Source organism: Temnothorax nylanderi, unplaced genomic scaffold (genome assembly GCF_030848795.1).
Source record: "Temnothorax nylanderi isolate EJ_2023f unplaced genomic scaffold, tnyl_v1.0 TNYL_tig0067_pilon, whole genome shotgun sequence".
Classification (NCBI taxonomy): domain Eukaryota; kingdom Metazoa; phylum Arthropoda; class Insecta; order Hymenoptera; family Formicidae; genus Temnothorax; species Temnothorax nylanderi.
This window is the reverse complement of record NW_027249129.1, coordinates 663,251-689,757: the sequence shown is the minus strand read 5'-3', so window position 1 is coordinate 689,757 and position 26,507 is coordinate 663,251. Positions and strand designations below refer to the sequence as shown.

Below are 26,507 nucleotides of genomic sequence, written 5' to 3'. Positions count from 1 at the left end.
GGAAGAAGAGAAACTCGATGCGAGCGACGACAAGTGTCCCCTGGTCGTCAAGAGAAACAGTTTTCCCATTCGCTTTCCTCGCCTTCTCCCCTTCGCCGTCGCGCGCGGTCGTTCGCCGGACCGAGATTACTCTCCGATGCACGAATGGCGTGTGTGACGACCGCTTCCCGGTACACAAATCGTCTACATGGATCTTTACAAGGATTGACGATTGCTTGAATTATACAGCGGTATTAGAGTGCACGCGGACGATCCCATTGATCATGATCTAGGATTGTTAAATAGGGGGCGGGGGGTTTGATATCGTTAACAGGATCTCGCCTCGATAATTACAATGGTTTATAGACGTCGGGCGAATGGTCGGGATATGCGACTGACCGCGGAATCGCGGGCGCGAATCAAAACTCGTATGTGTGTCCTATTTGTAATCTGTCGCGAAATTCGTGGGAACTAATTTATATGTAAATTAAGTCGCATTAGCGCCATATCACGGATGTAACGCAGTTTCGCTGATGGAACACCAACGAGGGACAAACCGGTGAGATGAAATAGTTTGGATTGCGTTTCACATCTTTGTTGCAATCGTACAAAAAACAACTGATTGTCAGCATAAAATATGGCTGGCACGAGCTATCATAAACCGCACAACTTTCATTTTAATCTACAAACGACAGCAAGTATAAGTACTGTATTTGATAAGGCTATTTGGGAAAAATGTTGTTCAAAGTTATATCAAATTGTACATTAAATATACATTGATATAAAATAAACTTGAAATTCTTTCTTTCATGTCTCTACATCACATTATCAAATTGTGATTAGATCACAATCTAAAAATTTATAAGTTTATTTTTGATTTTTTTAAATTAAATATATAAACCACAGTTTATTATGGTTGGAATAATATTTGTCTATTAAAAATAATAACACGAACATCCTGTTACGGCTTTCCTTGCCCTATTCTTCATACTGAATTATAAATTTTTCTTCCATGTTTCTATATCACATTATCAAATTATATTGTGGTTTATATATATTCAATTTAAAAAATCAAAAGTCAACTTATAAATTTTTTAGAAGCTGATAAAAAATGTACTAATAACTTTCTCTGAGTTCTTTCGGACCAAATTGTCAAAAGAACGAGATCGCTTGATCAACGACAATAATTAATCAAGATGAGATCAAATTAGGTTGTTTGTTTTATATACGTGCATAACAAGAAGTGATCTATCATAAGAGAGATCCGTAAGGACCATCCCTCGCGCAATCGTCGCTACAAAGGTCGCTCTTTCGCACGAGCGAGTTATTTGAAGCGGAGAATGAATACGTGGTGTATCGTTAAAGCAACTTACATTTTTGGTTCGTCGATGATCGGCCATCAACGTGAGCGCCAGCTGGGTAGCACTTCCTCTTCTCACCCCTCTAAATCCCCGGTCGCGGAAGTTCCGCCTGGTCGACGCCTGGTCGGTCGGGCGGCTTCAGCTGCTGCTGCTGCTGCCGGTGGTACCGGATTCGCGCACGCCGATCATCATTACCGATCTAATCCGAACGCTTCACCAACGTATGATCACAATATAACGAGCGACCGATCACTCTGTAAATTCATAACGAGATTCACTTTCACTCGCGCTCTTCTCTTCCCCTTTCGCGCGCGGCTTCACTTCACGGAGTCGCGGAAGAAAGAGGAAAGAGAGGGAAATGAGAATCGCGCCGATCAACACAGGTGTGGAGGAGCACACAGGGGGAGAGGGGAGAGGGAAGAAGGAGACAGGGACTTGGTAACGTAGTTACGTAATGACTAAACTAAGGAAAAGAGTAGAGGATGCGGCAGCGAATGGTAGAGGCGAAAAGAAGGGGAGAAGAAGGCGCCAGATAACGTGTCACAGTTTCACTTTTAAATTCCAAGAGGCGCTCTTGTTGCTCCGAAACCACGACGACGAAGGTTACCCGCTCGCTGGTTCTCCGCTCCACGCCGCTGCGCCGCTCGTACGCGGATTACCGTTATCGGTGACGTAGTAACGATAACATCACCGGTATAACGCTGCGCTGTGCTTTGATGAGTGCAGGATCTTTTGAACGGGATCTCCTGGTCTGACGGTTGGTCTCGGGCTTCTAGAGTCCGAGAGAGAGAGAGTACAGATTCTCTCTTGGACTCTGGACACTGCAGGAGAGATGGAACGGTCGGCAGCTGGCTAGATAATAATTCTCGAAAGAGACGAAGGAAGATAGAACAGTCTGTCTATTGTCGCTATTAATTGAGTGCGGGTTAGGCGAGCGGTTTTCGTGGTCCTCGATTGGTCGCGACCGGCGCACAGCCTCGGTCAAGGCCAACGGTCGCTCCGAATTGGCGCCGAGCGCCTCCTCTGGGCGCGGCGCGATCCTCCGGAACCAGGAAAAATCGAGCTGTCTCACGGAAAGCGGGGAGTTCTGCGCTGCGAATCAACGGCGGACATGACGCCGGCCGTTTTTTTGCAACGAAACTAACTGCCCTTCCCGCCTTTGTGTCTCATGTTCCTCGACGATGCGATTAACAGTCACTCGCGGATAACTCGAATAACTTTCAGCAAGGGCGCTCGCGCGGCTCTCCGCCGCGACGACGATGCGGAAACTCACTGCGAGAACACGGCGGGCCTCGATCTCGCTCAAGTCCCAGATTTCGCTCTTCGCGATTGTCACTGTTCATTTCGTGGTCCTTGATAGTGGCGCGATTCGTTATCCGTCGCCGGACAAGCGCGGATCGCCACGGAAGCTCGGCGGCTATTTCTCCACGCTGGGTCCGCTAAACGTGGGGAAAATGATTCATGGTACGTGAACCACGCGAAATCGGTTTCAGGTTTGCGGGACGCGGTCGTGCAATAGGGGAGAAATCGCGAGATCCCGACGACGAAGACCGAGAATGGCCGTCTCAGCCAATTAGCTGCCCTAAGTCGCGAATCTCGATCGAGAACGATCTTCGTGCGCGCTCGAATCTTTTAGTGATTTAAGTCACTATCGACATAGGTGACATCACGTTAATAAGACTAGCAGACTGATTGTGCGAGAGCCTGGCAATAATTCCAGATAATATAGCGATTATAATTTTGAGTTATTCAATTTTATATCGATAAAAATTAACTTTTCTCTTCTCTACGGAAGGTATAATCGCACGCAAACGTATAATTAAACAGATAGAGCTGATTAACTAAACTAACAGATAAAAAATGTAGATCCGACGTGTAGATTGTAGACAATGTAGACAAAAACAGTTATTACAATTGATAATTTAATCCAATTCTCTACGATGTGACGATATGGTGGTTCGCAACCAGCAAATATTGCTGATCGGATAATGAAATCGGTTGGATTAAAGTAGCTGATTCTCAAAGCGGATAGTCAGATCCAGCTGATTAAACTCGCGAGACGCTTCACGACCGTACCTAATTAATCTCCTACTGAGAGTTCCGAATTAGAATTTCACAATGAAAACGCTCGACTCGTGGCAGAATGTATATAGCTATCTCACAATCAGGAATAATCTCCTGTATTCCTAGACACTTCGAGATGGTCTTTCGCGAATGGTTTAGACATTTTATATCAGCTATTCGACCTCGCATAATCACGACGTAAAAAAAGTGCTGAGAAAATAATTGCTCGGCCAAACTCGGAGCTGGATTTGCGCAAAAACACCGACGAATATAGTGCGGGCCGCGAGAATCAATGACTCCGACGTCTAATGTCGGGACCCAAGACGATCTCGGCTAATCCAATATCGGAGATCGCGGTCGCGCCGCATCGTCGGACGGCTGCATGCGAAATCGCGACCCGCAGACGGGCAGTCTCGCCTATTTTCAACAGCGCGAAAATAGTCGCGCCTTAGCGCGGCGAATAGTCGCTGCGGCGCGATATGCCGTATACGCACGACACCTGGACGTATTTACGTTTCGGACGATCGTCACCGTGGAGTAAATTTCACGCGAATCGACGCGAGCCTGGAGAAAATCGGAGAAATTGCAAACGGTCGTAGAAATCGTCGGCAAAGGATCGCGAAAACTGTGAGCAATTTCTGGAGTTTCTTATTGTCTTATAATTATAAGAAAAAAAAACATGGCAGTAAGAAAGAAATTGAAGCTGTATTCTACCTTAATCTCCGAAACGGTATCGATCTCTTATTTTCTCTTCGATCGTGATTATGCCTGAAGCGATTGCTCGCGATGTGACAATTACCGATCTCGTTCGCAGACCAGTTTCTTAGAAAGGGATAATATCGTAGGTGTTATATAAAACTGATTGACCTGGCAAGCGGGCGGCGTCCAAAGGCTTTTCGAAATCCACGTAATCCTGGTGGAGACCTGAGCTGTCGTCTATTTTTATTGACACGTTGTTACATGAAGCGACGAAGAGGAGCGTAACGCGCGGCGTACCACCGTCCGCGACGCGCGTTTTATTTATAACCGCGGCGGCGTCCGCGCGCGATGCGCGGCCTCCGGTCGTGACGCGCGTGTCGAATATTACGCACGCCTGTGCTACGCTTATCCACTCTCGCGTGCGTATCGCGACGGCTCATTGAAAAGATGCTTCGCGATCGCGAAGCCGCCGAACGGCAAACAGTGGCGAAACCATTGTCTTTTATCTTATCTCAGGATTGATTAAAACTTGAGAATTAAGTCGAACGGAAATAAGGGTCGTTTCGCGACGTTGTATTTTATTAATTTCGTCACGCGTGTCTACGAAAGAAAACGAATTAACGGAATTAACCGACGAACGTACGCGACAGTCTGAACTCCGGTATATTATTTGCTAATTTTTTTGTACCTTGACGCATGTAAGTAACGTGTAGAATTTTATATGACTTGTTTACATTATAACAGTGCACGTTAATCTGATTCCTTTTGACACAATGGGAATTAATTGGGCAAGAAAGTAGTTAAGAAAAGTCATATACACTTGTGCTAAAAGTGCGTGACGTTACAAATTGAAACTACATGGAGTGAATAAATGTATGTGAAATTAGGAAGCGTGGCAATGTGATTAATTCTAATAATGAGAATTTAGCTTCTCATGTTTGATTCGGTACAAACGCATTTTGCATAATCACGCGGTAGTCCATTTCCGGCTTTAGAATCCGTTCCATTAGCGATGCGTACACGAACGATATTTCTTAGATATAGCAACATTCAAACTTGGAGTAAATCTCTCTGAGATGGTTGAAAATCAGCCTCGGTCGAGAATCACGCAAAACGAATAAGCTTCCGCGGGACTTCCGCCGTTAGCATAAATTCCGCGATAAATTTCTTCGTCCAAAGTTACATTACACGAATCAACGCGGAAGAGTGGTTCCGTAAGCGGAAACCAATACGTACGTAATCGAGGCCGATGGAGCCTATCATAACCGGCATCAATAGGACATTAATAACATACTACCGGCGTCATTTATTTTCTACCGACGATTTAAGAAAAGGACTTTCTAACAACCAGTCTTATAAGTGACGTCACCCATCAACACGAGCAAGCATAATTATATAGTATTATGTAGTACACTGAATGAAACATTCTCGGCCACTGATAAGCATATTCAGTTATTCATCACGGTTTTCGACGATCTACTCTTCTATACATCACGATCTTCACACACGTGGCGCACACGGAAATCGAAATCGCACGAGGACGAGTCTCAGATTTCGACCAACTTTCACAATCGCGAAACGAGACTATCGATTTTTAATTTTGAATACTCCCGCGATATTTCGTCTTCCGTCACAGTTCTGTCCGATTCGGGGTCCGAAATCGCGGAAGGCGGGAAATTCTTTTACCGTCTTAAAGACGCGTGCGCGTATCTCAAGCCGTGCATACACGCACGCACGTGCGGAATGCGAGAGAACGCGGCGGAGCGGCGGCGAGGCGAGGACGATGGGCGAGGATCGAATGTCGCGACGCGCGTGTGGATCACGTCACCGGTGCATCTCGCGATGCATTGACACACAGGATAAAACTTAGTATACTTAAATTTCGCTTATTTAAGTAATCACACTGGTGACGGCTGCGTCATAGCGACGACGACGACGACGGCGACGATGACGGCGACGCAGAGGACGATGACGCTCGACGATCGGCGATCGACGAGTTTAACTGATGTGACAATGACGTGACTGGATCGAGAATGACGGACGGATAGATAAAAAAAAAGGGTAGCGGTGAAGAGAAAAGATTATGACGAACGTGTGACAATGAGATGTATCGGTGCACGTGTGTGTGTGTGTGTGTGTGTGTGTGTGTGTGTGTGTATGTGCGTGTGTGGCACCCCGGCCACGCCGGAAGAGTGAACGAGACGGAGAAAGTCGCGGTCGTGGGTGAGGTAAGCGGAAACGAGACGAGTGAGTTTAGAGAGACGTGTGTTTTGCTCGCGGCCGGCGAGAGCGAGTGACGCGCGCGGAACGCGAACGAAAGAGAGAGTGACCGCGAGCGCGAGGCGTGCCGAGGAAGAAACGTAAAGGCCGAGAGCAATCGTGCGGTGGTGAGAGAAACGTGGTGAAAGAACACGCGCGCGACTAAGAGAAAGAGAGAGAGAGAGAGAGAGAGAGAGAGCGTATGTAACAGAGAGAAGGAGAGAGGGGACTGCTTTGCAGTGCGCGGGTTAAGGACTCGCGAAAAGGCCGCGAAGGTCGCGAAAGAATCTTTCCGCGTACTTGGGTAAGGTACGACGAAACGAGCGACGAACGAGAATCAAATGAAGAGGAATAACGCGAGGGGGGTAAAATGTGTGCGAATCGGGATCGGCAAATCGCAGGGGGTCCGGACACAATGACGACGAACGGGTTACGAGTACGTGTCATCTATATTTATATGTATGTGTGCGCGAGGGATGCGTGCTACGATGAATATATCTCTGGGGGGGGGGGGGAGTCTCTCGTTCGCCGAGGGGGCGATCGAGCCGCGCGGTTGAGTCTTCCTCCTCGTCTTCTCTCCTTCGTCTTATCGTATTCCTCCGTTGTACAATGTAAATCTTTTAACTCGGCACAACGATCCGAAAGCTCCACCACCGAAAGCTCGGGGAGGGCACCGACACCGAGACGCGCGAGGCCGTTATACCACGGCCACGGTAAGGAAATACGTCGGGTATACAAACGAGAGAAGAAAACTTGGTCACACACTGACGCACGTGTCCGCGGCACACATCCGCGTACTATTTCGTCCGCTCTCTTTCATCGCGCGGACTCGTCCGCCCGCGCGCGGAGTCGGCGGAGTCGTCGTCGGTTGCCGTCAGCGCGCGCGAAGCCGGCCCCGACGATTCGTAACAACAAACGCCGCGCACTACTGTCGGTCGGACGGTTGAGTTCGGTCGTCGCACTCTCGCGGCTCTCCTCCTCGGCTTCTCTTCCTCCTCCGCCTCTCTTCGCCACCGAATAATCCCTCCTGTCGCACCGCGGGAAACTGGCGCGCGCGCCTCGTCCGAGAGCGCGGCACCGTGAGGCTCACGTGGAACGACGACGGTGATGGTGACGACGACGACGACGGCGACGACGTCGACGACGTCGTCGAGGGCGACGACTGCGGGACACTGACGACGCGCGATGCGAATCCCGATGAGAGAGATGGTGGCTGCTGGGTCTTCTGTCGCCGTTGCCTCTCCCGTTAGTCGGCGGCGGAGCCGACGAGACGACGTAGGAAGACGAGAAGGAGTTCCGTCCGGCAACGCCGATAAGCAGCGGGACCCTTCGCACGCTAGGGGGGCTTGACCGCGTGGTGCGCGATTCTCCGCGCACCGGCGTCGCCGCGCCGCGTCGTGCGGTGTTTTCTCTTCTTCAGACGAGCACCGGCGTCCGGACCGGACGGATGATGATCGAACTCCGATCGTCGTCGTTGGCGATCCGCGGCACGTTTCGCCCGACGACGATGTTGATCTACGGTTGTCACTCGCGGCGCGTCAGGTTTCGCCGGGATGCACGACGACGACGATGACGATGACGATGTGGATGAGGACAAGATCGTTGGAGAACGCGATTCGGCAAATAGAGCGAGAGTGCGACAGAGAGAGAAAGCGGGAGAGGTAGAGGGGGGCAGAAGAGAGAAAGAGAGGAATGACACGATAATGTGAAACGACGCGACGTACGTACGTACGAGAAGAAGCGGAGTAGTCGACGGAACGAAACGTACGCGAAACACGCGCTTCACGGACCGCGCAATCCCTCGGTGTAACGCACGCCGTAGGGAAACACACGCTGCGTGTTCTTTCACTCTCTCTCTTTCTCTCTCACACGCACGTTTCGGCCCTTTCTGTCGCTCTTTTTTCTATCTTCCTCCCTCTCCTCCCCTCTTTCCCTCGCTCTCCTTGCCTCCCTCTGTTTTTCTCTCGCTCTCTCGCTTTCTGTTTCTCGCGCTTCGCGCCCCAGCGGAATCGGTGGTGTGCGAGGAGAGGCGAAAAAGCCGTGGCACGTGTGATCTGTCTGTACACGTGTATTTATATAATTATCGTTTAACGTGTATAATTATATATATATATATATATATATATATATATTTATATATATGTATATATATGTACATATATGTGTATACATATATGTATATATAATTATATAGATAAGACGAGCTGTGCTACGCGAGAGAGAGCGGCGGGCCGTCGGTCGTCGCGCGCGCAGAGAGCACACACGAGATTACGGACAAACGCGGAACAGACGAGGAGAGGCCAGGCGGCAGCGCGCGCGCGGCGCGAGCGGCGTAGCACTCTAGCAGCCGGCAGCCTGCCGCTCGGGTCAATGACCTCTCCTCGCCGTCGTCGAGTTCTCCGCTCGCCGCTGTTCCCCCACCGTGTTCCACCCCGTCCCCACCACCGACGACGTTCCTACCACCGACTCCGACTCCCGGTTCCCCGCCAACGGAGACGCGCAACCGAGCGGCGCGGCGTCGTGACGCTCACGGTTTCGCGCCGAGTCGCCGCGTCGGCGTCGCGCGCGAACGTCGCTTCGTTCGAGGGGTGAATCCGGTGAATTCGCGCTGGCTGGGTGGGGAGAGAGAGCGCGCGATGGTGGGGACCGCGCACCCCCGTTCGGCACCCTACACCGTTGCTCGGCGGGGTGCTGCGCGAGAGAGGAAGAAACGGAGGGGAGGCACTGGAAGGCCGCCGCCACCGCCGCTGCTGCCGCTTCTACTCCCAACCTCTCCCCCCCCCCTCCTCCTCCCCGATACTCCACGCTCTCGCTCGCACTTGGGTCGCGGCCGGGCGACCGGGTGGGGACCGTTCTCTGGAGGCGCGCACGCCGCCGGGTTCACTGGAACAGTGTACCCTCCGAGCGGTGCAACGCTCTCTCCTCTCTTCCTGATTCCGTTTCGGAGCGACGCTTCCCCCTTCCCCGAGCGCGGCGTAGAAGGCGGGGTGGTGGGGGGGGGGGGAGAAATGCGCGAGGCGAGCGGAGGGTCAGTGATGACCGATTCCGGCGATAAACGGGAGTACGATCCAGGGTCAAATTCTATATGCCCCCGATGCCGGGAGTGGCCTCCGTCGAAACTCGGTCTTACGTCTGAATTTGATCTTGGAAAGAGGACGCGCTGCGCGAACGCGGGCGGCGGCGGCGATCTTGATCTCTAACGGGGGTCAGATGTTGCGCGTACCGTGTTCTCTGTTTCTTTAGCGAAGAACGAAATATGATTCTTCAATTTGAACCGAATATATCATAAAAATTTGATAAATTCAGTATTAGAGCGATGAAGTGAAAAATACTTTGGCAATTCCTTTTTGAGCGAATGGAATCCTCAATATTCTGTTTGATTTCGAATTTTAGATTAAATTCAAGTGTAGAACACGTGCCTGATATTAACACGTGTCTACGGTTCTACGGTTACTACAAAAGGTTAACGAGGCTCTGGGAGTATTTAAATTTCCTCGTGAAATATTTGCATTTTACTACCTCTCTCATTATTAAGTGTAAAGCATACCTAAAGCACTTTGTCTTATTTCGCCTGTTATGGAATAAAAATATGATAATAAATAATGAATAACTAATGAGGCACTCGGTTAGTATGTCGTGTTTATCAAGGAGTTCTCGTTTCAGGGTCAAATTTTCATTGTCGCGAAAAGATTATAGTATGATAATATCGTTATCGTGGCGAGTAGATTTTTCCGACCTTTGAGCACATTCACAAATAGCAAATACCGAGCAATCGCCGTCTAGCAGAGCAGCCTTTCTTTATCGCGACTCATCGTTCTGCTCGCGATCAGAGATTAAAGATTAAATTTTGAAGTACCTACTTGACTAAGATATTCTTAAAATATACAGAGTAGTTCAAAGTCTTTAAAATTTAATTTTAATCATCTCTTGAATTCGGAGTTGATATATTTTTAAGATAAATATGTCAAGAAATATGAGTGACTTTACTATCTGTTGGAATCTTTAAACATTGGTTAAAATATATTTTTTAAATTAAACTCGAATAAAGATATCTTAAAAAGAGAAACCTATACCCTCATCGATGTAATAAGTTTTATGATTTAATTATACCTCAGAGATGCTTAATGTATAAAAATCCTTTACCCTCGATCGCTTATTCGAAAGCCATCTCTTTTTCTCTTTGCTTGTTTCAAGTCGGAAAAAAACTGATTTGGAATTGATCGAAAAATCTGCTATCGCTCCAATAATCTGTAATCGAAGATTCTAAGTCACCACATTCTCGGCCAAGGAGTTCTGATGGCTGATATTTATTTGAGTCGTAACGAGCGCGCGCGGATATGTGGCGCGAGAGACGAGTAATTAATCACCGATCAGGCTGGCGCTAGCGATTACTTAAGAATTTCCTTTCAGGAGCTTCCTCTTGATCGACCGTTCAAGGTCGATACTAATCGATTGGATGCCTCCGTATTTACGAAACAATTCACGTTTAACGACGTATCGATCAAGAGCACTCGTTGCGTAACCGCGGCGAATCGCGATTTTTCAGTCTGTATTTTTTACATATTATGCATGTGATTTTTCAAAATAACAATTAAAGGTGTCTTGTATTGCTACTAATTAAAAGGCGTGATTGAAAAAATTGAATAGATTTATTATTATATTATTGATATAAGATAGTCGATATGTATAGGTCCATTCGTTTACTGATATTAGATTAAGAAAGATAAAACTGTTCTGATCTCTATCATCATTTTTTAACAGTAATGCTAGAAAATAATATACGCATCGAATTATTTACGTGATTATTTTCTTGTAAATTATATGTGAGTAATATTTATGAATGAAATGGATATTTACCATTCATAATCTAACTTTTTATATTTCAATATACGTAAATATTTCTCGATGAATATAGCAATTTGTGTGTATAAAGTTCAATCGCGAGAAACGTGGAAATCCGATATCGCATTTCCACTCAGGAGTTCCAAATATTAACCCTTTGCACTTGTATCTCAACCCTCTGTCAATACAATGTGCGGGGATGTATGGTTGATATATTTCAAGTGAAAATATCGAATTTTGCCGAATGCGTTATGCGTAAAATTACTTTATCGAATTGACAATGTACGTCGCTGTTACACGCGATTGTAATATTCTTTCCATCATATTGTATTACACATTGTGTACATATATCCATATGGAATATTGCGAATAGATGCCAAAATGTAAAGTCAATAAGTAATATTGCGTGCAACCACTTGGTCGGGGATAATCATAAAACTGATAAATTATTTTTTATTAATTCATACTTTTATTTAAATTTAATATAATAAAAATAAATAATCAAAAATAATTTAATTCACAAATTATTCTGAAATAATATTGTTTATATTGTTGACATATTAATATTTATTTTATATTTTATAAGTTGTTTTCTCTTTTCTTATTCCCACATAATAATATTTATTATTAAGAAATCTTTATACGTTTTAAAAACGTACAACATACGTACAATATATTTCTAGCAACTTAAACAGCATTAATATTGCACGCTTTATTATTTATGTATTTTATTTTATTCTTTTGTCATTATTATTCATTAAGTATATACGCAAGATACTATTTGAAATTGAGAAATTGAATCTTTACGGCTAGAAATCGTCTTGTCGTACGGCCATTTCCTTAACAAAACCGTACAATTTATCAAGCTCGTCTCCATTTAGGGTACTTCACACGTTAGCTGAAGTTTAAGGTCAGTTGTTTATTCGGCCACTCCCCCCGGCCGAGTACTCTTATCGCCGTTTCTTAACGATTACGTGCATGTGTCGTGCATGAATGTGTTGTTCTTGCCCACCCACGTATCGAGAGCGGCGTAGAGAACGAGATTAAGAGCAGAGAAAGAGAGATAAAGAGAGAAAACGAGAGCAATCCGTTCTCTTCTGATTCTCAAGAGAGGGGAGAGAGGCAGGAGGGGGGAAGAAGGAGAGAGACACTCGCGCGATGCGCGATCAGAAAAGCATATGCGAACGCACTCGAATGCCTCGCACCAGTCCTTCATAGGACATTGACTTTGAGATATCGTCGACGACGACTAGCCGCGACGACGCTATCTCATTTTGGCTTATCGCACTTGTTTCGCCGTACACCTTATCTCCCCGCGCTATATGTCTCCTTAAGTCACCGCTCGCTCGCTCCCGTGCCGATTGTTGCGGCTCGTGAAATTGTCGCCTCGCTCTCGCGTATATTTCCACGTGCATGCCCGATTCTCTTTGTCCGTTGACGACGAATCAAATTTAATTAACGGCGGTTAGCAAGCACCTCTTCCCCGAGAGGAGATTATTAGATTTTCGATTTTTGCCGGATACAAAGTTCTTCTGTGCGCGATTTATATTATATTCTCGTTTTATTTTTATAGAATGTGCATGAATGCTTAATATTTTAATGATAATTTTAATAATAATATAATTTGAAAGAATGAATGTGTATATAGGGTCAACTTTTCTTTAATAATAATTTCGAGAATAATAACTATATGATTCGTATTCTTCAATATTGAAATTTTGAAAAGAATTTGCTGAAAATCTGCTGAAAAATGTGAGCGAACAATTAGACGTATGACTTTCGAGAAATCTTAGCAAATTAATGGCAGAAGTCATCGCGTTGTATTTTCCTGCCTCCGCTTACGCGGATTCGAAGTTCGAAGTTGCAGTAAGAGTGCCGCGTAAAGCCTTGACACTAATTAGTGGGAGAATGGAATGCTCGCACAAATGCAGAAAAAAAGTACGCATTTGTCGGCACGAGAATTAATACCTGTCCGTTTATTATTAAATGATACCACACATAGTGACATTTAAAATGTATAGCGAATATATCGGGTGGTTGCAGCACAGACAATCGAGAAATTTATCTTATTATTAATCATTGTCAAGGATTCTTGTCGCCAGTTTTCATAAACGTCATTGTGTCGGCTAACAAAGCGACTTTCGATTAGCCGCTTATAAAAAATAATGTGCAATACGGCATGCCTGTAGTTGGACTGCACAAACAGTGATAATAGCTATTGGTTATGTCACACGTTAGTGTAGTAACGAACGGTAATGAAAAGTCAGTGTATTATTAAGGACGAATATTCCCCATCGCTGTTAGATTCGCAAAAACAGGCGGGAGGGCATATACGGCCGACCGCAATGGAGTAGCAATTTGCATAATTGCGAGTAGTATTCATCTGCGCGAGAGCTGAGGATAATAATAATCGCGTGGCAGTTGTGATGCAATTCGGTTTTTCGTTGAGAGAAGCGTTGCGTAAGGCGTGATTGCACTATTTAAAAATTTGTCGGAGATCCGAATCACGCGGCCCATCACGTTCCGCCACAGAATTGTTTAATTTGCTGTTGAGTAGGCGGAATTGCGGTATAATAGCGACAGTATAAATTATGAACGGCGGGGAGAATAAAAAGAGAAAAGTGCCATGCGTTGTGTTAAATTTTCCGACGCCGTAAATTTCCAGAAACGCAACTTTGCCGTGTTATACCTATTTTTTAGATCCACTCTTACTTTATCAACGTTAGATATTAGCTTAAAAATTAATGTTTATTGTATTGTATTTCATGTTTTAGTAACAGAAAAGTAATATCAAATGGAAGACAATTTTAATGCGATTTCTATATCCGATTTCTTTTCGCATCAAGGAAAAACAAGGAATTAGTGCATTCGTGTGTCCGCCAACTTTCGTCTCTTTATACATTCTCCGTATTCCTCGGCGCATGGCTACGTCCACGTGTACTCCAGGGAGAATTTATAGGTCTCTAATATACAGTTACCGTTATAATATATGGCTCGATAAATCCCGCGCACATATGCATTCGCGAAGGCTACATCAATTCGCGCACTCTCCCTCTTGGTCCACGGTGATCCGAAAACTACGAGTGTCCGGAAACAAACGTGAATTATCCGCCTATCCGCGAAATCTATGGATTTAAGCGACGTTATACGGAATATTCATCGATGCCGTATTTTCCTATCGTCAGCGTTTACGTTTGCGCGCGCGAAGGGTTGCTATCCGAAGTATCGATTCCAACTATGGGAAATATGCAAATCCGCCGGCGACACTAACGAGCACGTGCGATCGTATGGAGTCAGCGTATGTCAGAATATGAGCAAGTAGAGCACGGTGCAGATAAAGGGGTGGGGAAAGAGGGGAAAAAAATGAAAGGACTCGCGTCCCGGAATGCGAAGATTAATTCAATGTGAATCACGCGATGCAGACAGCGATGGCGCATACGACGGAACAATCAGAGAGACGGGGACAATTTATGTAATACTATACCTGAAGAGTTGACTACCCCTTTGTATGCAGAATTTCGTTAAAATTCATGAAACGAAATAAAAGACTTGCATTGTAAAATATACAAAGCTAAACTTTTCGAGTATTCTGAAATAAAAATGCTTTCGTGAAAAGGAGATCTTGTATTTTTTTATTACGTTAACAATAAGTGTTATTAAAGCGAGTTATTAAAAAATTATGTACAAGTGTACCTTGCGTATGAATTACTCGTTGATCATAATAGTATTTTGCGAAAATATATTAGAAATATCGAAACATTATATTTTTGTAAAAAAAAAGAACATTACAAAATATGTGTTTATAAGCAAGAATCTGAAGAAACGATAATTCTTTGAGAATGACTTGAAAGGAGAAAAGTGATTCACCTCCACTCGTTTCCGCTCGTTCTCTGAAGTTCTAGATTTCTCGAGGAAAGAGAAAAACGGAGTGGACCGACAGAGAGAGAGAGAGAGAGGCAAAAAGATAGCGGCATGTGAACGTAAATCAGTCAATGTTGTTTAACTAACGCTCGCGCGAGAGTGTAAGCGCGTCTCGGAGAGCTACTACCATCTTTCTGTTTTCTGCGTTCGATTTTTCTCTCTGGTTTCCGTCTCCCCTCGCGCGGCATACTTTTTCTTCCTCGAGCCGTTTGAACTGCAACGACCCTCGGCTGGAATTACATTATCGACACTGCCAAGTTCACTTCTGTTTACATTCGGCATGCCACACGTAGCTGCGAACGAGGATACGCTCTTCTTTCACTTCTCTCGTGAATGATCGAACTGATCATGAAATTTTTACGAGAAATACCGGACTCGTCGCAGACTGTCTAAAAAATATATGTTCTAAAAACTTTTTTAACTGGAATCTGAAAATTCGTGCGATTTTTAACAGTTTTCAGAAACGAGTTGAAACGTTTGACACCATTTTTGCTTTATACATGACAGAATTTAGTATATTTAATTAATTGCCGTTATTTTTTGACGTTTTGATACACGCGCCAATGTAGTTTACAAATTCTAGTTTCACAGCTGTTCCAGATATTCAAGGAAACACTCGGTGGGATTATAAATCACCGTCGCGCGGCTACGTTGTCTTTATTATCTCGTCGTAGGCCTTTTATTTCCAGGCATTTTATTTTTACACGTATCGTATACGCGCGTATTTCCGTTACAGCGGCCGTGGTTATTCAACAGGTTTACAGCAAGGATGCCCGTAGTAGAAATCGCTCTCGAGTCCCCGCGCTTATGTTTCATAAATGGAGCAGAAATTATTCCTCGTACGCGGGTGCTCTCTCTCGCCAGCGCGGAGAGCGATAAAATCGACGGCGGCAAGTCGATGGCGTTCCCGTAAATCCCGTGCATATTAGCGAAACCCCGAGAAGGTACTAGATTAACGCTCGACACGGTTACATTGTCGGTGTAAATTAACTTAAGACTTTTACCAAAACTTTTAAAAGCCGGGAGATTAAAATGACTCCAGGAAAAGTTTTGGGAAAGGAATTTTTAAGGATCGCCAACCTAATAAATGGACATAAGAATTGTAAAATTATTGGAGAATCGACATTACTTATCCATGTTCTAATTTTATTATGTTCAGTATCTCGATTATAAAAGAATAATAAAAAATATTAAGGTCACGTTCTGTTTTGTTTTATAATTGTTTTATAGTTGAAAGTACAGTTGAAGTTTTGCTTTGTGAAAGACGGAGAGAAAAGATCTTACTCGTCGGCAAGAACCAGAAAAGCGAGCGAATTTTTCGTCCGCCACCTTCTGCAAACGTTAAGGTTGCATCAGATATTATGGCGAGTGTTACTCGGTCGCAGATATCTAAAATTAGGTGCGCGAGCATTAATATGTATTATTGCGACTCGAGCTAGTCGGGAGTCCTTGATATCAGTGACTAAACATCTCGCCTACCTTATAATGTTGCGTTATGACTCTACAATGCTGCACACGTTAATCGCTATTGCCATTTCTCTACGTCATGGTTCTTGCAGCTCCGCTCTCTGCGAATATTATCTATAAATATTTTCGTTTCAGGGTATCACTTAGACTCATCGGGCTGATCTGCGACGTACGCGGATAAATGCTCCGATTTTCTGGTTTTCATGCGATTTATGTTCGACAAATTTAATTACGTGACTTACGTAATGAGCCAATGAACGGTGATAATGGCGTTTACGGAGCTCGGCAACGTAAGCGTCGTCGCAAAGTGTGTTTTCGAACGAGACTTACACGGCCAGATATAGTCTTTATTTACCGCAATCTTGCATTAAGGAGTGTGTAATTATCGTGCGAATAACGACAATCTACAGGGTGACAATCGGGAAGTTGCTGAAACTAAATTGTTGTTATTTTGCAATAAATGAACGGAATGAAATGAATTAAACATTATGCTGTAGGAGAAAAACATTATAGAATTCGGCTGGATGCATGGCTTAGTGACATATGTTTTCGAAATAAATACGCACAATAATTGAGGCGTTTTATAAAACTATATTGTTAAATTCGTAGTGTCAAATTATATATACTCAATTCGAGTCATTTTTAATCATTTTTGTAAGTCGCCGCTACTCCTACTGAATATGTCGTTAATTTAACTAAAACAATGTTAATTTAACTAAAACAATGTTAATTTAACTAAACTAATGGAGTTAAAATAATAAATTTCGACACACATGGTAGTTAAAAATAAAAAAATGTTATTTAACTTAAGGTACTGGTTTAAATTTCATTGTTTAATATTTAACGGTGAATTAAATATACTTTCTAACATTAGTAACTGTAACTATGCTCTCGAAGATAAATTCTTTTTACGGAAATGGACGCTCGTGCCGGAATATTCTGAATATATATATTTTTTGAAATACATGTCACTTGAGTTAAGTTAGGTAATATAATTTTGTGAAGAAGAAATAAAGCTACCACTTAGATTGGATTTTTGAATTTACAAAATACATTGCGTGTACTTGGCGCCTTTTTTTTACCTTTTTTGAAAAAGGTATATATATCACTGAGCCACGCAAATAGCCAAATTTTCGGCTTTTTATAAAGATTTATTTATTTTCAAAAGTTTTTAAATGTATATTCCTTTTCTATTATGTTAACAAACATGATTGGTTCCTTCTTCAAAGTAATGTTTAATTCATTCCATCCTGTCCATTAATTACAAAATATTCAGTTTCAGCAGCGATCCGATTGTTACCCTTTATATGCACTCGTTGAATTTTTAATTATCTTAGAATAGATATCCTATCATAACCGGTTTTAAGCGACCGGTTTTAAATTATTATTTCGGATCTCGTCAATATTTGCCGCGTGTATCGGATGATGTATTACGCGGATTCGATTGTGGCGAGTATTCTCCGTTTGATGTGCTTAACGCTCGTCTCGCTCGAAATAAAATTCTTTACGCGGCAGAAAAATGTTGCCGATTTGTGTCCTGAAAATACCGATCGCGGCGTGAGAGTGCGGCGAGAATTTCGCGGAGGAGCGAATTCGCGTCTCATGTTAAACGCGCGCTAAAAATTGTTCGCGGACTCAGTGCCGATAGAATAAGAAACCTTAGCCAATTTAGCGCTAAACCGCCGCGCCGGATGGAAGGAAGACCCCGAGCGTTTCAGAGAAGATCTCCCCATTTGTTCATTCACCGGGGCTACCTTGGAAATACCGCGCGTGGCGTTGTTCGCGTTCGCACGCCGGAGGGCTGCGTGTTATTGATTTTTCGAGGACCACCCCGCCGGTATCGAGGCTCATCTCGATTAGATTGATTGGCCGACAATGATCGCTCGTCGACCGCCCGTTTACACGGCAATATCGCGAACGCTGATTGTACGGCGATAAGCATCCGAAAGGATTACGGCTAATGCGATTAGTATGTGCTCGCGATTGAACGACCCTTTCCTGAGAGCTCCTGAAAAAAGTCAAAGCAGCGAGGGGGTAGCTCAGATCGCTGTTACTAGCGATTGCGATTTATTTATTTAAATGAGCAATTTTGATGTATTTAATATCATTGTTGTATCATGTACGATATCTCGCTTAGATAGTAAGATTTTGTCAGTAAAGATTGACAGTTAATTGTCGATAAAGAAAAAATTGATCTCTCTCTTGTTGTTATAAGATACTTTAAAATAAATTATAAAGTATGGTTAACTAATGAACAATTTTATTAATTAAATTTGAATTGTCACGTTAGTCTTAACTTTTCGAGACTTGCAACGGACTTATGGCTCCATCTTGCGTACGCCAGAAATCATGTTAGACCGGAATTTCGGGATAATGCGCGTTTCAATATAAATTATATTTACATTTTTCCAATCCTGAAACTATGCAGTCAGAATTTCTGAAATGATAATAAGGAGCATGAGAAAACTTATTTTTCAGTTAGTTTTTATCAAGCGAATTAATATTGCCCTTGCATAGAAATATATTTATCGTAGGAAGGCAAATAAACTCACGCGATGAGGATTTTATATTTTGTGATAAAAATTTAACTTTGAAACTATATTTGTATTTCTGTTAAATAAATTTAAAAAATTTCTAATAGTTAAACTGATTAAAATAATTTCTGATTAAAAATAATAAATATAAGAGATTAATTTTATTTGCCATGTTGTTCTACTGCTGTTACCGACAAGTACATTCATTATAGATATACGCGAATCACAGATATATTACACTGAACAATAAGTTATATGAATGTGATTATTTAATAACATTATCAATTGAATGAAATGCATAAACAATATTCATTGTCGTATATTATTCACAGTAGATATAACAGATTATAATACAAATAGATGTAGCAATATCAAATATTTTATATTTTTATTTCATATTTAAAATGTTATTAAATAAAACAGCTTAATACGGACGATATGTTTAAAATTCATCCGTATTATGGTACTTTTGCGAATTGATTGCAAAAAAGTTTTCGAACACTCACTCAGTTTTGTTAATAATAATAATAATAATAATAATAATAATAATATAATTCCTTCGTTTCTTTGGATACTGATTGATGTAACAACGAAATTAATCTATTGCCGCTTCAAATCATTGATTATGGTTGAATGAAGCTGGAGCCGGATGAATCGGGAAAAAGCGGGCTCGTTTATAATATGTCTAATCGTATTTATTTGTTCATGTAGTGTAATAGTCGCTATATGCTTAAATACAGGTGGTCTATTGCAGAAACGAATATACCAAAACTTAATAATGTACACGCTAATTTAAGTGATTCTTTAAATAGATATCGATTACATCGTCCAACAAGAAGAAAGGGCGGTAGCGTTAATATATTAATTTTATCAGATGTAAATACTAAACGAGTCGAAGAAAGTAGCTTCTAAGGGGGCGGTTTCCTGCAAACGCAGTATGGTTATTTTCTCCGTGATAAGGGAAGAAGGGAAAGTATAAAAAGAAGTGATAGGGGGATGAGAAGAAAGGAGGATGAGGACAGTCTCTATACAAAAGTAATTGGCGTCAGGCAAGAAACTCAAACGCACGGACAGGCGAGAACAACACTATGGTACAAAGTTGACGAGATAATACTTTTTTTTTCCTTAGCGAGATTAGATCGATTATAATCTTTTCTCACGCTCCCTCTCACGCGGATTCACGCTCTTTCAGTCTCTCTTTCACGCTCTCCTTTTCTTCTCCTTTCTCTCCCGCTCTCTCATTCGTCTTCTCACTCAGGTCTTTCACACGCGTTATACGACAATGGCTGCAATAATAAATTGTTATTGTGATGTAAAACGTAACACATTAACGCTTTGCGAACGAGCGAGACCTTTGAGAAATATAATTAATTAATTAATTGTCATGCGTTATAGCGCTGCTTTACGCGCGCGCAAGGTATAAAGGGGCATCTGTGCACGGCTTGGTGTGCAAAAATTTGGCCTCGGACAATATCGAGCGGAAAAAACGATTTCCGAATTTCGTTTACGTGCCATGCACACCGTTTTTCTCGAGCTCGAGTTTCCGTTTGCGTCGCTTCCGTGCACAGCGATAATTATTATCGCCTTCGTCGGGAACGGCGAAGGCAAATAAAAAGAAGAGGACCAAATATCTTACATAAATCTCAATACTCTCTTTACAATGCGAAATTCTTCATCTTTGGTAAACACTACTAAATAAATATCGTCGCTTAGAGTAAAGGGTCGTGCTAAACCAAAGGTAGTCGTAATTCGCTCGCGGCTCGTCGAGATAAAAAAAAGTTCGAAGACGGACGCGAACCGTTTCGCTCTGAAAGTCCGAGCCTTCTTTCGCTCGACGGACTCTCGCTTTTTGGTCGTGGAAGCTTGTTCCGTTGCTCGCTCGATACTCGATGGTCTAAAGAAAAATCGCGCGAGCTATTTCGGCCAGATTCGTTCGTTTTGGAAAGAAAACGCAGACTTGGCGATCGAAAAATTCGCACGCAAAAAATAAAAGTGTTTTGTGGCCGTGAGAGACCGTGCCCTCGGGGAACAAACTAGAAAAATAGACACGCCTATATATATATATGTATAGATATATATACGAGGTCCTGCAGTACGATCCGGTGCTCGAGGATGCTGCTCCTATATCGTGATGTGTCGCGAACGTCGATATACCCTTCAGGTATCATACTATTTCTAAACTGTTACGGTGCGTGTGGCTGTGCGTAGATACGATAGTAGAAACAAGAATAGTAGAAATATATAAGCGATTCGTCGATCGGGGCTTCTTGTGCCGTCCGAGTGCCCGCTGCCGGACGAAGTGATCCTTAATTGGATGATCCAATTGGAATCTGACATCGATCTTTCGTCGCGCAAGCAACGAACTACTTGATGCCACCCGATCTTCAATCGCTCAGCAAACCGAAGTTGATAAAACCTCGTAATCCTGGTTGTTCCAGACAAGTGATCCAGATAAATAAAAATGAAAAAGATATACTTTTGACGAGTTTCAGCTCATACTTTACGCTCATATTAAATATTCGACTCAACGAAGTTCAATTTCTATTCATGCGCTGATAATTACATAGACGTGATGGAAATAATTCGTATTGGACCAATGAAGACGCAATCGATTCGCTTTTCGCTGCTGATCGAGAATCCTCAATTTTGAAATAAAATCAAAATTGGTCTCGTTGCCACTTTCGTTTCGTTCGTGCCGAACGAAGCAAAGTCGCCGTCGGGAGACTCGCGGTCGCGAGTGTTTGTTTCACTGGTCAGCGCTGACGCGAGTCGATCGTTTAAGCTATCAGGGCGATGATCGGACCTCGGACGAGAGTCGCGGATTTTCCTCTTATTCGCGTACAAATAAACCTAGCCTAACGCTATGTCACATTATATAAACTCGACGAAAGTTGTCTACTTACTCGGTCTGCCTATTCACTAAATAGCCTCTATTTCTCGCACGCCATTCTCTCCCATGTCGCAATCTATTGTTTTTTTTCCGGCACGATGCTTCGCATCCTCGAGTTTCGCGAGTTTCCAGATCGACACCGGGTCTATCTATACTCGCGCTGCACGTTTAAAGTTTTCGAGCGCGTGATCTCGGGATCGGGGAGATAACGAGCGTCGATTAAACGACTCGTGGAATTCATGCAACGAATCGCAACCAAGGAAGACCCAATGCATTTCTCGCGTTTCTCCGAATAAAGAGCCCTCCCCTGTCTCCCTCGAATAACGTTGATTCGCACAAAATAATCAGTCCCTTTCGAAATTCTTATCTCTCCTCCAACAAATCGGCTATCTCGCGGTGGTGTTAAAGTCATTGTTCAGAAAAGATGAACGTTGCCGTTGATGACACTGTTTACGATGCGTATTGCAGCACGAGGCTTCTCCAAAGAACACGTTTTCTCCGTCCGAAGATCTCTTCTCGGACGTTTTTCTCGATTCCCGGTCGTGTCTAGCGCGCGCTTTAGCACGACGAGCTTTTAAGCTCGCCGATATCAGCGATGTTCTGCAGCAGGGGTGCGGCTTCGCTGTTGGCCTGGGACTTGGCGTTGTAGCGTTGCTTGCTCAGCGCCGAAAGCAGGCTCGCGTTCGTCGACATCAGACGCGAATTCGCGGCACCCAGGGCAGCTATTTGCTGTTCCTGCGCGTCGATCACGCGCTGCTTGTACGACAACGCCGCCGACATCTTCTGCTGTTCGCGACGTAGCTCCTCCTCCACGGAGATTAACCTGCGAGCAAAAAAGGGAACGTTAAATTGGGGCTGAAAGCGTGATCGCGCGAGAAGGAGAGAAAAAACATGTTTGACATAAAAACTACAGCGCGTCTCATCGGAAATGTTCCTCATAACGATCTTTATTCTTTGAGAGCCTCTTCAGGAATGCCGAAGTTATTATTTCAAAAGATTGCGTTACACGCGAAGAATAAAGAGCGTCGAGGAATCAAGCACACGCGTCGAATCGAGCTTCGGCTACCAACTCTCTCGAGTTTCTACTATTCAATTCGTATCTTTTTATTTTTGGGCCGAGATATCCAATTCCGTTGTTCTATTTGAAACTGAGAGACGTTACAGCGAAGCTGAAAAAGAACCAAGCGCACCACGATGCACAATTATTGAAACAACATCGATAGATAAAAATAAAGCTGTAAGAAGCAATAGTGTTCGGTGCATAATTTAATATACTCTTGGAAGAGGATAACTGGAATATAAGGTCTTCCCAGAAACTATATGTATATGTTTGCTCTGTATCACAATCATAGCGAGTATGTATGTATAATGAAAGAGAGAAAAAAGAAATGTCTACATATTGGAGAGTTTGGTACAACTCCCGCGATGAACATCTGCAGATATGGCAGATATGGACATTTCTTTCTTTACGACACACGCAGATGATGGCCGAGAGTCACTGAATATATCCGTGCACATGACCAGAATGAACATGTTGGAATATGTGATGTCGTGAGGTGTGTCGGTGTTCGATGAGCGCCAATTCGGTGATAAATTGATAATAATGACGCTTCGTGATCGGTAAATGTCAAAACGGTGAACACGATAATTTTCGTTTTAAGTTTAATTCCGAGTGGCGGATTTTCGAAAACCAAGATAGAACACGATGAGAAGCTAACATGTGAATGTAAAAATGTAAGAAAAGCTTAGAAATATAATTGACTCTTACACCAAAGGTCCAGATCAAGCCAGAGTATACCAAATGCAGCGGATAGAATGCACAGGAACACACAATCAGTTAAACATACATCGTTTCGATAAAGTAGCCGTTCATATACGGGTGAGTGTTTCCCCATTAGTTCCGTTAGACATAGAAAAAGTGGTACACGCGATTAGACGATGTTCATCTTTATCAGCATACACGAAATAGACAACAATTCTAAAGCTAGTGTCTATAAAATGTCACGTTATTTATTATCAAGAAAATTGAAGTTCAATTCGTTGGTAATTAATCACGAATTTATATGAATTGTAAATTCCACAAAACTGTACTTCTTATGAGGTATAACGTTGAACGAAATTTGCCAATTTGAATGAATCATTCTACATGACTTTTTTATGGAAGAATTTCTTTATGGAGACTTCAATTGAATCTCACGATAAGTCGAGAAATGAGGATATGGAAGATCGAGTGGCTGAACATGGCGATACGTCGAAGTGAAATACGCATAGACAGTGATAATGATCACGGTGGTATCAGGGTTCACACTCAGGCAAAGATTCGGTAATTGTTTAGCGACGCTAGCGCGGAAATGAGGATGAAGTACCTGGAAATGATGCTCTTCATGTTGTTGTCGGACGCGAGGTCTAAATCGGCATCCTCGGTGGCGCCTAATCGCGCGCGCAATCGCAGCCGATCTACGCTATTCTGTAGCCTCTCCACCTCATACAGATCCACTTCGTACTGGAAACGAAGAAACGTGTTAGTTACGAGACAGATAGAAAGGATGTCCGCATAGAGAAATATTCGTTAGACAAATTACAGAAAATTAGAATCGTTTATATATAGTCAGTAGATCCATAGCAAAGTAAAGAATCTGTTATTCACAATTTAGTTTATATAGATTTTGAAGAATTGAAGAATCGTAGATTTTCCCATTATTCAAGATTATTCAAGAAATGATCGTTAATTTGATTCAGATATTCAATTTATGTCGCCTCATTAATTGCCCACAGCGCGTAAAATAAATTCCAAGTATCTTTCATTGGCTCACCTGATCGATGCTTCGATGACTGCGAGACTTGCTTCTCCTGGTGGTGCAATTCTCTTCCTCACTGGTATCCGACAGGTCCCTCGTGGAATCGAGGGAGAGTCTTCTTCGGAGCTTCGTGCAACAAACGTCCTGCGTGTGCTCCGAGTTGTTTCTCTGATTGCCCTGTCGCCATTGGTTCTGACCGTTTCTCTGGTGATTTCGCACGTTATTCTTGGGCGGTGGCGAGGGGCTCAGATCGACACCTCTTACACTGTCGATGCCACCGCCGCCGCTACCATCTCTCTCTTCGGAACTAGTGCTGCCTCGTCTGCCTGTCCTCGCGTGATTCGACTCCATATGGTAAACAGGATTCGCGAATGCTAGCGGTGCCGTGTTGAGAATATGCGCGTTCGCATTGTTGCTGCTGAGATCCACCGGGCTGGAGCTCTGGCTGTAAGCGGCGAAGCTCTGATAACCGGAAGAAGCCACGTTGCTCAATTGCGAGATGGAGATCTGCGAGCCCTTCTGCGACTTAGACTCCGACACTTCGTCGTCCGCGTATCTCAGTAAATCGGACAGCTCATCGAGATTGCCGTTGGCGGACGCGTTGTTTGTCTTGGAAGTGTTGTAATTATTGTTGGGCTGATGATTGATTGACAGTGTGAGATTCGTAGGCGGATTGACGACCACATTCGCGTTTACTGTGGTCTTCGAGACATTGTTGTAATTGCGCTGTTGGGTCTGATTAGCGTTTTCTTCCTTGTGACAATGGTTTCGGCTGGCCGATCTCGAGACGTTATAGTTGTTGTGATTGAAATTGTCCTCGCGATCGTGAATGTCGAGATTCTGCAAGCGCGCGATATTGTGCCGATGTTGTTGCTGCTGTTGCTGCTGCGAAACAATACTGCCGTTACTCGACTGGATGCTTTGAGGTGACGCGGTGATGTTGTAATTCGAGTCCTTCAGGTTGTTGTGACTCTCGGAACGCGTGGGGCTTGTCGGATGAGTCTGGCAGTGATTGACGTTCGCCAGGCTCGCGCTGGCTGTCAGTCTGTAACCTGGTCCGGATCGATTGGGGCCGAGTGGCCTGTGTTGTCGCGTGATCGGTGTCGGTGAGCGCGACACAAACGCTGGCGGCTCCAAAGGATAATCGTCGGAGCTGATTTGCAACTGCAGCTTGCCATTCGTTGGCATGTAAGCGTTTCGCGGTAGAGTCGCCGCTCTGGCGACGTTCGGACTGCGCGAACTGTTGTGACCCAAAGTATTGGTTTGCAGCACCTCGTTGCTGTCTCTGATCGTGCCGTTTATCGTGCTATGATTGCTCAGTGTCGACGTGGCCGATATGGAGAGATTCGTGTTGCTGTTGGCGATCGTCGGATCGTTGTAGCGGAAAATATTGTTCTGTAGATTCGGGTAACGATGGGCAGTGGGTACGGGACTTGGACCCGGTTGATCCAAAGCTACGGAGATCCTGTCAAGGATCTCGGGTAATCGCGACGGTGGCATCGATGGCGAGGATGGCGCTATCGCTGCCATACTTTCTCGCAAAAGAGCGTGTAGCAGAGACAGTTGCTTGCCCAGATCTATGTAGCCATCAAATTCGAGCGAGTTATTAGTTGGTGCATCCTTTGGCAGTGGGCTCTGTTACATAAAAAATTATTTATTACTTATCTTATACCTTGAATAATTGTATATTTGC

The 26,507-nt window shown here is 43.7% G+C and overlaps 1 protein-coding gene and 1 long non-coding RNA gene across 9 annotated transcripts in view; one reads left to right on the top strand and one right to left on the bottom strand.

Moving 5' to 3' along the window:
- Nucleotides 1–26,507, top strand: part of LOC139773725 (uncharacterized) — a 224,215-nt gene that overhangs the window by 155,778 nt on the left and 41,930 nt on the right. The gene's annotated exons all lie outside the window — the stretch shown is intronic.
- The window catches only part of Raskol (Ras GTPase-activating protein raskol), a 219,324-nt gene continuing 212,616 nt past the window's right edge, over nucleotides 19,800–26,507 (bottom strand). For all 8 annotated transcript variants that reach the window (XM_071708394.1, XM_071708396.1, XM_071708397.1 and 5 more), the window contains 3 exons: nucleotides 24,830–26,449; nucleotides 24,383–24,519; nucleotides 19,800–22,839 (listed from right to left, as the gene is read on the bottom strand). In XM_071708394.1, coding sequence (XP_071564495.1) covers nucleotides 22,575–22,839; nucleotides 24,383–24,519; nucleotides 24,830–26,449 — 2,022 coding nt within the window. In that variant the 3' untranslated portion in view covers nucleotides 19,800–22,574. The remainder of the gene's footprint in view (nucleotides 22,840–24,382; nucleotides 24,520–24,829; nucleotides 26,450–26,507) is intronic.